The sequence below is a fragment of the Triturus cristatus genome, chromosome 8 (assembly GCF_964204655.1).
Source record: "Triturus cristatus chromosome 8, aTriCri1.1, whole genome shotgun sequence".
NCBI lineage: Eukaryota > Metazoa > Chordata > Amphibia > Caudata > Salamandridae > Triturus > Triturus cristatus.
The window spans coordinates 1,181,310,222-1,181,327,322 of NC_140591.1; the positions used below are offsets into that span (position 1 = coordinate 1,181,310,222).

General features: G+C 42.7%; 1 protein-coding gene across 2 annotated transcripts in view; it reads left to right on the forward strand.

Annotated features, from left to right (window-relative positions):
• SLC9A7 (solute carrier family 9 member A7) overlaps positions 1-17,101 on the forward strand; it is a 424,975-nt gene that overhangs the window by 194,887 nt on the left and 212,987 nt on the right. For both annotated transcript variants that reach the window (XM_085622857.1, XM_085622858.1), the window contains exon 3: positions 6,398-6,475. In XM_085622857.1, coding sequence (XP_085478983.1) covers positions 6,398-6,475 — 78 coding nt within the window. The remainder of the gene's footprint in view (positions 1-6,397; positions 6,476-17,101) is intronic.

Here is a 17,101-nt window from a genome sequence, read left to right on the forward strand (position 1 = left end):
GATGGGTGGAGGACGCACAATCCCGATAGAATCCAGCACACCTTCCACTCAGGGGCACACCATAGTCTTTCTCGCATTGACTACTTACTGGTACCCGGGTCTCAGGTGGCCAATACCCAAGAGATCAGACAACTAGCACGGGGAATCTCCGACCACTCTCCGGTGTGGGCCTGTGTAGTTCTGGATCGTACAAGGGTGTGGAAGATAGCACCCATCAACCCCTGGTATTTCCGAGACCCAGGAGTCCCGAAAGCTTTACTCCAAGCCATAGACCACTACTTCCAGGAGAATGTGGGTACAGTGGACTCGGCGCAGATCCTTTGGGAAGCGTTCAAATCTGTAATACGAGGGCAAGCGCTATCCCTAATCAGAGGCACGAAAAAAGATAGAAAGAAATTGTGGACGCTGAAGAGGAGATCTACCGGTTGGAGGAGGAGCTAGAGGTAGAGGTCCACACACTGCAACTCAAACAGGAACAGTATAAAACACTAGCCACTGAGAGGGCCAAACTCCTTGTGGGAGAAAAGCTGTGCAGACAATATGATCTTGGGGATAAGGCCGGGAAATTAATTGCATGGCTTGATAGGAAAGAGTGGGCTAGCAGAATTGTTCTGGAGTTGAGGGGTGCCGACAACAGTTCCATTCTTGATCCACAGGACATAGCGAATCACTTTGCCAACCATTACCGAGAGGTCTACCATTCTAATGGGGTGTACACGGAGTAAGACTCCCTGTCGATGATACAGGACATTACACTTCCCACGCTGACGGAAGAGAATCACCATTTTATGGACAGTGCATTCTCTAATGACGAAGTGGAGCAAGCCATCAGGTCATTGCACTCAGGCAAGGCCCTTTGGCCAAATGGTATTCCCATTGAGCTGTATAAGCTCCGACCCGATAAATTAGCCCCACACCTCCTAGCTATGTTCGTGGAAAGCAGGGAACTGGGAGTGCTACCATATGATCAGAGAGTGGCTAATATAATCACCATACATAAAGAGGGCGAACCAAAGACCGACTGTACCTCCTATAGGCCTATCTCCCTGCTCGACCTAAAAAAACTAAAACTTGCATCATTTGGATGAGTAGTCCTATAGTGGTCAGTCATAGGATATCTGCTATCACCATTTCTTAGCGCTCTGCAGTGTTATTGTATGCACGACTTAAGGTTGCGAGCTGTGCTGCCTAAATAAATCATATCACAATTACAGCCGATCACATATATATTGTGTATTGCAATTGATGAAATGTTTAATGCTATGTGCCTGGGATGTGTTGAATCTGAAATCATGTGTTTTATTTTTGCCATGAGGTATTATTCAGGTCCACCGTTGGTGTTTGTGTTGTCTATACTTCGGTTTCTGGACATTACTGCTCTCACTATCTGTAACTGAATCCATATAAACTCTACAAGGTGAAAATGCTGCCAGTGAATGATATAGGAGAGGAATTGGCACAGGATTTGTTTGGAAAAAGCTTTACTTCATCGCCACGGTTGTCAAAGGATCAACGCAATGAAGGATTACGTTCTAGTTTTCTGAAACTGGAACAATGGAAAAAACGAGAACTGGCACGTTTGTGGGATCGATTCACCTTACAGCAGTATATAGATAATAAGAGAGTTACATATTCTGATATTCCCTACTTTTGAAGAGCTTAGCCATCTTGGGGAATGGGAGAGTAACTTGGAGGGTGCATCATACACAATGATTTGCATACTAGTTATCCATGCCAGTATTAAGGGGGCCAAGTTACAATCGGAAACAGAAAATCTTGAAAAAGAGATTGAGGCAATGGAATGTAAGGAGTTATTTGAAAAGAACTATGATATATTGAATAAGTTAATAGAAAATCATCAACAACTGAAAGACACAAAAAAAGAGAAAAATTAAGAGAGATGATCGAGACTACAGAGCGGTTATACTTTTACAAAAAAGTATGTCAATGTTAGCCTAATTGATGGCAGGAAGAGAGCTAACGAGGAGAGTGCGGAACTCAAATCAGCTAGCAATAGTTCTATTGCCTCAACAAGTAGCACCACCTCTAATCACTTGGTATCTGAAAACCCTTTAGGGAAAGGAGGGTCTTCTGTCCAAAAGGAGCTGGAAAGGCTCATAAAGCAACAAACAATCAATGCAAAAAGGTAAAACAACCAGAGGGTATTATATATGGATCTGGAGGGAACCTTGTTTGTTATCACAACTTGACACATACAAACACACACGCACGCGCACACACACACACACACACACACACACACACACACACACATTCACGCTCACACACTCACATCTAGATTCAACATCGTAGGACACTCTTCTGGATAGAACTTTATTTGATTTACTAACAGCTATGTGTGTTTTTTTTTATTTTTTTTTATAGTTTTGGATTACGGGATGGCATTCTATGTGATCCACTACCACTGACGTAATGTTATCCCCACTCCAAAATAGCAGCTGTGTTGTCTGCCTGATTTCTATGTTTTTAGGTCAAGTGATGTTTCTGACATTAAGAATCAGGTGTGACTGATTAGAAGCACTTATTGCATCATTTTTTTAATATGAGGGCGCCACTATTCAGGGCTAACGTTCCAAAACATGGATGGTCAAGCTTGATACGGACTAAGGTGAGCGGGCTTTATGCTATGCTGAGGGTGTCGGGTGGTGGCGACATACAATGTCAGCTATTATGTGTAAATATGTAGTGGACTTATCTTTGTTACCCACACTGTATGCTCTTTAATATCAAGCGTAAAAAAGCTTAATGTAAAGGTAAGGCATTATCACTGGACACATACTACCATGCTAGTTTCTACGTTTGGTTGGCACAATCTGCTTACATGTCCTTAAGTTATTGGATTGGTTATAGAGTTTTTTATTGTGTCCTATGTTGTGAGGGGCTTTTTCATATGATTAGCCCGCAAATACCGGTAGGTCAGTTTCTTATTTTGTCCGTAACTGTAAATATATGGAAGTGCTGTGGGCATTAATCTCCCGCCAACACGGGAGCATTACGAGTACCTTTGGCCCGTGAATTGAGATGTTTCTTAGCCTGTATGTAACTGCAAATATGTGGGAGTGGAGCAGGCATTTATGTCCTGTTAAGACACGGGAGGGGTGCGAATATGTATGTCCCATGGATTGAGACCTCCCGGGAATGTGTGAACAAATTAGGATTTCCAAGTAGGATTTACTACTGGTAGAGATTAGAATGTTGCCATTTTAAGGCGGGAGATATTACATGCTCGGGGAGTGGTATCGATTAGTCAAGACTATTGTAATTGGCATTTTTATTGATATATTGATATTTGGGATTAGTGCAATTTAAGAACCCCATGAATATATATTTTTCATCCGTGTGAGGATCGTGTGATTCACGTGAAAACTATAGATGTCATAGTGCAGGGATCTGCTTTCTTGGGACATCTTTAGTCGTTTTTGCCAATAAATTTGGAAATGAGTATGCTTTGGGGTACACACTGTTGGTATAGCAAGATGTGGTATAGGGTATGTTTGCATATAGTGTGATCTTGATTTTATTGACTCTAAAATGGTGACTTATGACTCAACCAAAATGAATTCTTCGGGGTATCATACAGGGACACTATTTCCTCTTATATTATTGGATCAGCTGAATTTGTTTCTGGTGGATCTTTCTTATGAATATGGAGATCATCCAATTATAGTTTTGCACTTGATATGTCCAATAAATGTTGTGAACTGCTTTCAGTAATCTCTGTACCAGGAGTATAAAGGATATTAGAAGTATGTTCATTTTTTACCCACAAATGGGGGTGATTAAATGTAACATAGGATCTTTAATACTATTATAAAAAAATATTGAGAAGTATCAGAAACATGATATGACAACATTGGGTATGGTCAACATTTACTAAATATTGTATAATTTTGTAACAAGCTTCCTTAAAGAAATACGGTATAAGTACGGTAAACAGGTCCCCTTCTTTGGTAGGGTTTTCTTGCACATTAGTTCCTGTAGTTATTTTACTCTGTGATTATGGACTTAATGTGTTGTGTTTGTTATTGTTGCATTGTTGCATCTTAGTTTATGTTCTGTTTGTTTTTTTATTGTGTGACTTGTCTGTCTTTACAAATATTGTATTGTTTGTTGTACCAATACATGTTAAGAAGTGGTTTCTTATTTGAGTTTTTTGCATATTATTTACAGCCCTGACGAAGTTGCATGCTTTTTTGAATGAAACTAGTTGGCTGGATGTCCAATTGTATGGGAATTTCATGAATATGAATTAAAGGAAGAATAAAAAAAAAGTATTTTTAGACACTATTGAGGATCTGTTGACTGCTATATTTCCGGGTGCACCTTTCCACTTCTTTGTAAATCCAAATTCTGCCTGGCAGCGGTACCTAACGACGGTGGGTACCAGAAAAGAAGTGCACCGGTTCAGAATTATTTGGAACTCTATGTGAGATGCGGTTATTCAAGTCCGCTGTTGGTGTTTGGGTTGTCTATCCTTCACTTTCGATACTTCTTGCATATTTTTGACCAAGCCCAATTTTTTCGAGCACTGTTGAAAAAGTTATGGCTTAGAGCTTTGCTGTTGTTAACTGCTCCTCTACTACTTGCACATTTTGGTACTCCAGCAGGAAGTTAGGGGACAATTTGAGAGCGACAGTGTACAGTATTTTAGCGCAGACAAGGCTGCATTGAAATAATAACTCCCTGACAAGTGCATTTGGGATATTATTACTGGGTTTGTTTTTGGGCTGCCCCAAGCTATATTGTGCAATCCGGATTAAATATTTGGTGGGATTTTTCGCTGTGGTTGGTACCGGTGTCATCAGGAGTATCAAGCTGCGTACAGTCATGTCTAGCGCAAGGAGACGATTTGTTTAATCTCACGGAAGTGGATTGTGGCGTAAGTCAGTTACATTTTGCTGTTTTGCTTCTGCCTACCACAGAGAACAAACAAACAAGGTGGAAGGCAGCCAGTATTCTTGCAACAAACAAAGGACTGCCCCTGTGTGGGTATTTCGTGCAGTGCATGTGTTTGTGTTTTTCTCCCTGCATGAATTGCCCCAAATCCTCTTGTTTCTCTGGTCCGCTTGCTGAGCGGATATGGGTGGTTTTTGTAGCCCAATTCTGCTCCTTAAGTCGGTTGGAAAAAAGGGCAGTTTTCCATATTCCACAAATTGTCCATTTTTTTCCGCCTACCCCTATTCAGGAAAACCTTAATCCAGTTGATCATTGGCATTGGATCACAACATGGATGCACTCCAGTACTGCTACATTAAGACTAACTTCTCTCAGAGGGCAACAGTCTCTTTTTCCTCAGTGACATCATTGTCATCGACATAAGTGCATGAAGAAATCGCAAGTTTCACGGCCTCCGTCACCTCCAAATTTCTAAGTGCCAATTGTTCCCACTTGTTTGCCACCACCTAGCTTTGGCTTTGAGGTTGGTGATGGTACAGCGTTCTCAGATCAGGTCCCACCTGACATGTATGTCCAGCACACTTGCGAGCCCACAGCCAACTTTGCCATTAATATCGCCCCATAAAGATTCCTGTGATGGAAATGGCTTGTTTCTTGTTCTTTAGTATTTCGTTTTTTCTCTTAAACTACTCAAGCAGCTACTTAAGTATCATGTTCAAAAGTAGTTGAGGGCAAGATCTCACCCTGCAGCGTTTCCGGCTCACGTCAATTTTGAAAGAATGGTGGAGTGTCCAGTGGCAGGTCTCCTGACTGTAGCCTCTCTGACCACCTCTTGTACTATACAAGCCTTTAGCCGCTTGTTTGCAGTGGCAGGGTGGTCGAGCATTTCTTTACTACACATCTACTATTTTGGGGCAGTGTCTTTTTACAACTGTGCTATCTGCACAGGGTAGAAGCCCTCACTTTGTTGTGAAAATCTTGAGTTTGTCAGCTGTCTCGTAATCTATCAAAATGTCAGTAAACTACTGTATATTGCCCACAGAATGAGGACATCCTAAATTAATAGAAAGTGATGTTTTGTTGACTTCAATGACTTGTCACAAGTAGAGCTAAAAAGCTTTGGAGCTTTGGTAATTAAGAGCCTCTAACAGGTACGATTTTCAAGCTTTCACACAAGAGGATTCTTGGAATAAATGTTTAGATTTATGCAACTCAGCCAAATGGAATCAGTTACATAGACTATTTTAATGCTGAAATCCTGACACCATTGTGACCCATGATGCTTTTGAATTCGCCAAAATATGCCAAATATTGTATCTATTGAAGAACGTTCAGATACGTTATCCATACCTAACCAGAAGAATTAAGACACTCTTCTCACCGATGTAACATTCAAAATATATATGTAATATATATTTATATGTATTTGTAAACATTGCAACATGCATCTATTAACTTATGTCCATCTGCTTCATTTCAGGTAACTTTTGACCCGGAAGTATTTTTCAACATTTTATTGCCACCCATCATCTTTCATGCTGGATACAGCCTGAGGAAGGTAGGCATAGGTTTTTCTGAACCACAACTCGTATTCTGTGTGGGAATGATTGCATTATTGATTGCATGATTGATCTATACAGCTAACCACCTGTGTTTGGTGTCTTCTCTGGGAAAATGTTGCGCGTCGTGGAGAGATAAATATGTATACAAGAAGTAAGCAACATTGTTACCAAACATTATAACTTACTCGCCTTCATCACTCCTGTAGTCCTTTGGCGCCCTTCACCTATTACCCGTGAACTGACTGACCTATGTGGCCAGAACAAGTGCCCTAGCATTAAAAGGATGCCACACATTAAAAGGATCCCGCACCCCACATACTTTCTCAGCCAACCAATCCTTCGTGCCTTTTCCTCTGCTACTGCATTAGATACGGAACAGCAAGGAGAGGGGACAGTCACATGATGGACAGTGTAGGAGTTGGCACAGTAGTAATTTATACTTATTCTTAGGTGTCTAAACCCTTCAATCATTATGCAAGTGAAGAGTCCCAAACATATGAAACAAGCATTTGCAATGCAATAGGTCTCGCATTTACGTAAGTTTGAGCTATTGGCATTGTAAATGACAATGCCTTTTTTATGATTTGGGTTTTAAAAAGTAAATAAAAGGCATTGCTATTTACAATGCCAATAGCTTAAACTTGCGTAAATGCGATACCTATAGCATTGCAAATGCTTGTTTCATAATAGCAAGTATTTGGCTGGGCAATTATTTATTGCTGCTAATGAGCGTATATTGAGTTGTGAGCCTATGCGGAACCCCCTCCCTCCTGAAACCCCTATCCCCCCCCCCCCCCCCCCCCCCCCCCCCCCCCAGAAGCCTTGGGCTGCTCGAACCAAGCTACTATGGAGAGTCAACTGCTGAAGGGTTACTTGGGCCAGTTGCTTAGGACCCATGGTAAGTCAGGCCCTAGGAACATCAGAAGGAAAAGGGCTCAACTCCCATGGTTAAACCCAGTAGTCCTCTGAAAGGGGTTCTGATAAAAAGTTCATGCTGTACCAGGTTGTAATTTTGATAATGTGCTCCAAATTGTTATACCATTCCTTAGGCACTTACTAGAGGTTCAGAGGGTGCGGCTTCAACAAAAAAATTATCATGCAGTAGTTGTAGACAGAGCCTAACAATGGCTTTTAGGATTAGGGTGGGGGGAGGTAGAGGGGTAGCTGCTATATGTTTTATGGTTCTTTCACATATACACACACAATACAAAAATACTATTTGTAAAAAGATAATCTTCAACTATAACAAAAAGTAAAAAATTACAATCCCTATTAAAATGAAAACATGAATAACACAAATGCCATGTGAGGAGAGCCAGTGGCTCATGTGGGCTGACCTACTGCCCCATGCTGTATTCTGCAGTGGGCAGAAGCTAAACATGAAAGTGACCAATGGATGAAGAAGTCTGACCAAAAGCTCCTGCATGTATGTATTCTTATTATTACTGTTTTGGAAAAACTAAATTGACACTAGACCAGGACAAAAAGAGGGCATGAGCATTGAGTATGGCAGAAGGCCATTCCACTGTTCCCAGTAACTATAGGGTATGACTGCAGACCAAGCATTTTGACTCTGCTCGTGTTAGTACTGCGTACATCCGAGCACACAGGTGCAGACCATACACTGCAGGTTCAGGGGACATGTATACTCCCGACGTGGTAAGTCTTTCGATTCCTAATGCGACTTTTATCTAGATGAACTCTAGGATCCTGATTTGCTGTGCATCCCCTTTGTTACCTTATGGGGCCTGCTGTATTGATCGGTTGGATCCCAGGACATACTGTGCAGGGCGGGGTCTGTGTTGTGTATGTGGTACTTGCGCTTTCTCTTTGAAACTGAAAACGATGAATGTATGAGTAGAGAGTGATTAAAAGACTTTACATGAGTTTAATGCAGGGTCAGTACCCACTGAAAGGTCAGGCACCTTTTAGTGGGTCTCCATTCTGTCCAAGGGCAATTAAATTCCATCGTTAAAATATGGCGGAATCGGGGGCCCATCGTCACATTCTGCAAGGGATGGGGACGGCATCATTTTAAACTGATATTTATTAGCCCGAACTGATTTTTGGACAAATTTGACGAATTCTAGGTCTGAGTCCATCGTCTGAACAGAAGGGTCCGGAGAGAAAGCTAGCCGAGTGCATAATGCACATACAAAACCAGCCTCAGGCTAGACGAAAAGCAGCTAAATAATGAAAACCGAGTGCGGCGACCTAACATCTGGCAAACTACAGGACGGACAAAACCTGGTTTATACTTCCTTATATGTCTTAGACCTGCCCTCCTATAAATGAAGTAAACATGTCATAATATACTACTGTTTAAGTCGGATAGCGATGTTCGAATGCTTGGAATAAAACGGCGTCTGTAGAAGAAAACGGAAATCAGTATGGCAGCGACCATACGGCATAAACATCATGAAAAATACAAAAAGACCGCTTTATCTAATCAACAGCTATTTCTTACCGAGAAGGGAAATGCTTCTAAATGAAAGCAAAGAAAAATATCTTTTAACAAGTAAAAGTTAAAAGTGTTCGCTCCTTACCTTGCAATCCACACCTTCCCTCAGCTTGAAATTCCAGTAAGTAAGAAACTAAAACTGAAAGTACTTAATAAGGGGTGGGTGCAAAGCTGTAAAAAATGAGTGGTGCGCGTGCGCGCCACTGCAAGCCATGGCCTATTGGTGTCTATTACGCGCACCAAGCGCGTAATAGACACCAATAGGCCATGGGCGGAGCAATGCGCCCGCCTCTGGCCAATTGCGTGCAGTCTATTATAAAAAGACGCATGCAAAGGCCAATCGTGCACCACAAAAGGAATCGCACGAGCGTGTGCGATTCCAGGGTCGATTTATGGACCCCGAACAAAAGTACTCTCGCCTGCGCTTTTTAGGTCGAGGACCATCCGGTCTGCCGAAGGCAGAACCGGAAGTCGGAGATTTAATGTTTTGGAGAAGAGGGGCTTAAACCCGCCCCTCTTCTCCCCTCTTCTCCATTGGCTGGCCTCTTGAATGCTGGCCAGCCATTGGAGAAGAGGCTTTGTCACTCCGAACAGGCCCCGTCCTTTTCGGATTCGGGGGCGTGTTTTTTTCTACTTTTCTGATTATCTCCTCCAGCCAATGGCAAGAGGAGAACACGCCCCCGAATCCGAAATCGCCGCTGCCTTTCTCCGAGGCATTTCTGCTTCGCCTCGGAGAAAGGCAGTGGTGTGCTTGTTATTTTCTTGGCTTGCCTTCACTTAGACTGCAGGGACTCTGAAAATTTGAAGTGCCCGTTGGTCGTTAGGGATGCCGATCTCTGAGGCGGCAGCTGCGAGGGCCTTCCTGTGGGCCCCTCATGTCTCCATGCGAGGGACTCTCGGACGCAGCTTTTCCCCTTAGGGGGCGCCATCCACAGGTCTGTCTCCACCTCCATGTCCGCACTCTTTTTCCCCGTTTTTCAACGCTGTTTCTCCGGCCCCTCCAGTTCACACTACTTTCTACCATTCCATCACAGCCTCTCTAGGTACGAAAGGATTTGTTAGTTTATTTATTAGCCGTGGGATCGTCTCCAGTCCATACATAAGCTCTGTCCTCGTTTCTCCCCCCGAGCATTTAGACTAGACACTGCCCGCCCAGCACTCCCCCAATAATGTGTGGACCACCAGACTCCACACGGGCTCTGTCCCGCTAGCCCCATGTCCCTGGGGCGTAAAGTAGGTCTTTTTTTGGGGGGGGGGGGGGGGAGCATTCAGCCCAAGGCTGATGAATAGCCATCTATGAGATAACGGAGGCTCGGAGCCGAGCCTGGCCTCGTCACATTTGGGGGACATCGTTTTGTGTTACGCCATTGTCATGTACCGTTCTCTCTGCCCAAGAACATATTGTTATATATGTGACATCTGCAGCCCCTCCTCTGTCCCTCCAAGCCCAACCTTTCAGCCAGTCACGAGAGTCACTCATTCTCCCTGTCCGCGCCCCTTATGGCCTCGTCGGTCTCGCCCCCCTGTCTCTGCCCCTCCTATAAGCCTGTAAATTACCCCCCACCCCCCAACCCGCGCGTACTTCAGAGTTTCACTGCTTTATTAATTCATGCTCTGTCTGGAACGGGCCCACAGGATTGTCTCATATATTTATGGATTACTGTCGAGGGAAGGGGTGGGGGGGTCCCCATTACTCAGATGTCTGCAATTAGTGGTTGGGGAAGTTCTGACGCAAGAGAGACTTCTTCATGGAAAACCCCCAAGGCAAAACATGAGAGCTTCCTCCCGCCCCTCCCAGCTCCGAAAAGTAGGACAGCCATGGGCCAGCTGACCCTGCACTTCTAGCCAAGGACTGGCGAGAGTTTCACTTTCTCACTTACTCCTGCAAGGAAGCTACTTTCTCGGGGCCGGTCCGCACTGGTACAGCGCAAGAGATTTCGCGGTGTAAACAGTGCCAAGGAAGAGGATGTGTCGGTACGGCCATTGGTGCCCACTTTTGAACTGGGGAACCGGGAGAGTCTCGGCGCCTGCTCAACATCCTTTGACTCTGGGCAAATCACTTAATTTCCCCGTGCCTAAAAAAACAAGCATTTACAATGCAATGGTCTCGGCATTGGTAAAATTAGAGCTATTGGCATTGCTCATGACATTATTTTTGTTTATGTTTTTGTTTTTAAAACATTTAAAGAAACGGCATTGTCATGAGCAATGCCAATAGCTCTAACTTTAACAATGCCGAGACCGTTGCATTGTAAATGCTTGTTTTAGTTGTGTGTGTCTGCTCGAAAATATCTAAGACTCTATAACACTCAGGTATGTTATCTGAGTTTATATGAAGCTAAACCAACCACCACTGACACAACCAATGAGTTTTGAAGTAAATTATTTTCAGGTTGAAGATGAATAGACTTTGCTTGCGTTGACTACAGGATTGAGGTTTGATTGCTGTTATTGTTCAAATGGTGTTTTGTTCCGGCACCTGAAGGTAGGATTGCCTTTCTGCTCTAGTCTTGAAGCACTGAGCGATTCGCAACTGTGTCTGAAAGTTGGAACTTTGGTTGATGGTGGAGCAAGAAAGGAAGAGTCTCTCCTTGAAGTATTTTTGAGCTTTGGAAAAAATAGTTTTGAGCAGGATTGTGAGCATGTTGAAGGTTTTAATACAGTCTTCCCAATATAGGTACTATGTATGCTGTCTTTTTAGTTTGCGTCTTTCCTCTTGTGATTCTTTTTAGTATTCTTTGCAGATGGTCAAATAATGTCATTACCAGGTCAGAGGAGAGACATGTCTAACTCTGTTGGCCTTATTGAACCGTATTGTTACTGTGTGTTTTCTTGTCTGGGATGGCTTCATGTGCTGTAAAGGTTTGATATATAATTCAGAGGTCTTCACAGCATTGTTAATGTAAACTTCAGTCAACGTTAAGGTGCCCTTTTCACTCCAGTGACTTCCCTTTATTCATGGAAGCAGACATAATGAAGATTTTGATGTTACCCATCTTGTCCACTGGGTGTCGCTCTTTAGCCACACAGACAAAGCTGATAAAACATACATTTCTTCCCTTATCTCAGTTTCTATATCTTCAAAACGTTATTTTTTTTCTTATGCGCTGCTTCCATTCACAGACATATTCAACAATAGGTACATTGATGAAGTGATTTTAGTTACAAATACCTATATAATTAATGATATAATACCGGTATATCACGGACAAACTATCGTTCTGCAAATATGTTGTGAACGAAATATTGAGTTCCAAAATATTGTGAAGGTATGCATACATAAGTGGGTATAACTTTACTATACTCAGGGCCACTGAAATTATGCAGCTGGGAGCACCAAATTATGCGGCAGGGGAGCAACAAATTATGCAAGAAGAAAAGGCAAATCAAGCAACATTATGCTGCACATTTTTGATACTAAGACCTAATTAGCTGGTAATTTTTACACATCGTAATAGTGTCTGAGCAAAGAATTCACCGTATTAGTACCAGATGATGGATTATGCGGCACATCCATAATTATGCGAAAAAAGCAGGGGCTGAGGAATCTCATAATTCCAATGGCCCTGACTATGCTCACCTGATAGGATACAATAAGATAATATGTTATGATCATAGGATATATGATATGGTTTGATATATGATATGACGTAGCACGACTGATACTAGCAAGGAGCATCCTTGCGATTGACGATAGACTGAAAGGAAAACATATAATTTCAGATTGAAGAGCTGTATTTTGAGTTTCTTCCTAAAAGAAGACTCTGAAGCGAGAAGCCAGATATCAAGGGGTAGCAAGTTTCAATGTTTGGAGGCAGCGTAGGAGAAAGAGCGCTACCCTGCCTGGTTTGTTTAATGCAAGGAATGAAGGCCTGCTTGTTGTTTGCAGAGTACAAGTGCAGAGGAGGATGATAGGGATAAGTGAATATAAGGAGGTAAGCGGGGCCTTTATCAGACAGAGCTTTGAAAACCGGGAAGAGCGCTTTGAAAGTGGGATGTTTATGGGAAGAAAATGAAATTTCCTTAAGATGGGATGGTGGCGGGGAATATGGAGCATGAGTCTTGTAGCCGATTTTTGGACTATTTAAAGTCAACAGAGAAGATATTGTGGCTCTCCTAGGTATAGGGAATTGTGGTAATCCAAGTGAGAGGTGATCAAGACATGGACTTTTGTCTTTCAAGAAGAGGGAGCATCTTCCTAAGAGCTCTGAGGAGAGCAAAGCAGGCTGCAGCGACCTTAGATGCTGGGGATGCGGAAGAAAGATTGTGATGAAGCCAGGTTTCTTGGATTTATATGAAAACTGGTGTGACCGGTAGTGGGCAAGCTCTAGGGGCCGCCATCTATGGGACCACGAAGAAGGTTGATTGGCAAAAAGAAGAATTTCAGTTTTATCACTGTTCAGCTTAAGACAATCGGTGGTCATCCACTTGGCAAGCAACGACATGCAGGAACAAAACATGTCCTGGATGGATGACATCATATGTTCCTTGACAATAACCCACCCATCCCCGACTCCCACTAGTTGTCGAATTTCAGGCGCTACAACTAGACCCTTCCGCTCCTTTTCTATCTCTTACTCACACCCCACCCACTTTACAAAAACATAAACATAACCACGTGCACAAACTTCAGATCACCCCTACTACAACAGCTCTCAAATTCATTTCAACACAACACCAATTTCACAAACACACTCGAAGTAAAGCCCTCATCCTCCCACAAAGACCCACACACATCTTTATTAAGCCTGTTTCAGCAGGACAGTAAATAACAGGAAAGCAACAATCTTAAGAGCCTCAATGTATTCCCTCTACCTACTTCCTAACCTTCTCATACATGAGAGGAAATAATCTCATGTATCACTAGGGACAGATCAACAGGTAGCTAAAAAGACGATGCCAGCGACAAACCAGACTTAAATCCATACATCCTGTAAATATAAATGCTGTTCCTGTGAGAAAAAACAAATACAATTTATTTGAAATACTGACCTGCAGAACCGTGCGTACTATTTATCACAGAAACTTGGTACGGAGATGATATGGCACCAACACTTCATGAAGCTGTGGCACTGGAATATTGAGTCACTGCCCACAGCTGATTGGCTGCTGTCTTTAAGGATACCATAGCAGTCACCAAGATGGAAGAGGGGGCAATATAAGATTGTGAAGTCCTCCTTACTAAATGCAACACCAGCTTTCACCTGCTATTTCCTCTTGCAGAACACTGTTTCAGATCTGTCATAGGTTTAAACCTTTACATTCTTGGCGACCTAAGCACTTGGGCTGTCAAACCAAACATGCCCCAATCTAATGCTATAATGTCAGCCTTGAACACATACAATTTACAGCAGATTGTCTCTGGACCAACTTTCATCACTTCATCGCCTTCTCATTCAAGATCTTGCAAAAATATAAATGATGTCTCAGTGCAACAGCAACATGCAGACTTTGGAACACATTAACCCCTTCAGTGCCCATGACGAGCTGGACTCGTCATGGGCTGCGGTGGCGCTGTGCCCATGACGAGTCCAGCTCGTCATGAACTCCGCCCGCTAATAAAAAGCGCGGCACTGGGCGGGGAAAGGGGCGGGCATGCAAGGGGTTAAACATGGAGGAATTGGGATCTGAGCAGACCACAAGTACCCAACTGGAAAAGTAAACTCAACAGGGGGACTGCATAAATGGATGTCTTAAGTTTTCGATAAACTAATCCCAAAGAAAACTCTGAGCAAGGCACCTAAAATATGAATGACTGAAGATTCAAACAAACGTAAGAGGATAAATCTCAAAACTTCAACAGAGCTGGTACAAATCCAAAAACCCTCCAATTTATAAAGCATACATAAAAAAGAACCAAAAACAACCGCTACTCAAGTTGGATCTACAGTGCAAATGCCAACCATGGAACTCCACAGCATTATATGAGAATTTTGCAATCCAGAAGCACAACTCGAGGTTATCAAAAAATTCCACCTTACCTTCTGCAGCTGTATGGATGATAGGCACAGATAATTCTCGAAAATCCTAAGACTCTGGACAATCAGAAATCAGCACCTGCCTGAAATACTATTAGCAAATGAATAACGTACATACTAATAAAAAAGCAAAACGGAAAGTTAAGAAAATTAGACTCATCAAAACATCTGAATTTTGCAATCCAGAAAGCAGTCACGTTTCTGTGCCACTTTCTCAAGACTTGTGCAATACGTTAGTAACTCTACCGAAGCGGACACGTTTGATTCATATCTAGTAAGCTGCCCCCCAATTATACAACCTAAAATGACCATGGCAGAACAACTATCTCCATCTCTTTAATCTTTTTAATTACATTGTCTGAATTCCACGCCCTGTAAAAGTCAGCTAATCATCTGGCTGCTTATCAGACTTATGCCCTTAACAAATTTTTATCGGCATCTGCAGCTATCACCGTAAGATGCGTAATCAAAAGCTCCCAGCTTCAGGACTTTTCTTAGGCGAATAAAAGCAGTCCTATGCCATTACTCAAGAAGAAAAACCCCAAAACCCAAACAATTACAGACCAATCTCCAATCCACCTTTCCTTAGCAAACTTATGGAAAGTGCAGCATTTCTCCAGATCTACTCTGATATTATCAACAGGATTTTGCTTAGTAAGATGCACAGAATCGCCCCTAATCTGTGGGAGAAATGAAACAAGCATTTGAAATGCAACAGGTCTTACATTTACGCAAGTTTGAGCTATTGACATTGCAAATAATAACGCCTTTTATTTCGGTTTTCGATTTTAAGACATAAATAAAAGCCATTGTCATTTACAATGCCAATAGCTTAAACTCGCGTAAATGCGAAACCTATTGCATTGCAAATGCTTGTTTCATAGCGCCAACCTGTTACCAAGAGCATTAGGGCACTTTACAGCAAAACTAGACTGTTATACGTTGCTTCCTTTTTTCGATCACAGGGAGATTAATGATTTGTCCAGAACCACAGTTTGTTGAGCCGAGGCCGGCATTTGAGCTTGGTTTCCCTTATCCCAATGTTGGCAGCCTGAGGCTCCCTGTGTTCCTAGTTGAACTGCGATGTGGGCAAGATGAGCCAAATTTACAGAAAGCGGAAACTATTTTGGAGACTATTATTTTGAAACCTTTGGCCTTTCCTTGCCGTGAAAAGTATTTGCTAGTGAATGATTGATTGAATTCAATTTCATAGTTAAAGCTGAAGGGTGCCTTTTTATCACCATCACACTTACTTTAGCCAGACGTGGTCGTATGTAGTTCCCAAAAACACTCACCAGCAGGTTTAAAAATGTCCTTAATATCCTTACGCAGAAAACAAAGGAAAGTTTGCTAAATGGAGTACTTCGAGCCCTGAGAGAACTGCCTGATAGTTGATGGCGTGGTTCAAGCGTGGGAAAATTATGATTTCCAGCTACCACAAACAAAGGCAGAGGGCTTTAGAGGACAGCATTGAAGAGTACACGAACACTGACACAGAGAAGAAAATTATGATATTGTGCCCTGGCCAGCGTAACACCCTTTTGCCATTGCTTTGGTATCTTGGAATTTAAAGGGCCAGCTGGAGAACGATGGTCTTGTTACTTAGGGATTGCAGAGTTCATCGCAGACAGTCATTAGAAAACATTGATTATTAGTAGGTGTCCCAGCTATAATTCCAGTAGTGTCTGGTTTTACAGGGGCTGACTGCTGCCGGCGTTTATCATAGCGTTTATCATAGCTCTTTGCTCCCCCTTTAGCAAGGCTCTCTCCCTATTATTGTACTTGAATTTATGTTGCGCTTACTACACTCACGTGTGCTCCAAGCACAAGATGGCCTCCTGGCTGCACCGAAGGGATCCAGCTGCACTAGCTTAAAGTGAGAGTGCTCGGAGCACACGATGGTGGTGGGGGAGGGGGTCGGTTTCACTAGGATGCCCTGAGTGTGCTCCAAGCACGAGATCGTAGGTTGGCTGCACTGCTCGGGTTTTCAGCTGCACAAGCTTAAATCGAGACACAGTGTGAAATTGTTGTGTTTTAAATGAATGTGCACGAGCATACAAGATGGCTCTTTGTATGTGATGAAATGTATTATTATTATTTAAAATGTCAGGAGTTTTCCTGATATAGTCGGCACATCGGTTGAGTCAGTTTCTTTTGGTTCTCCGATGCATTGTCTGTGCTTG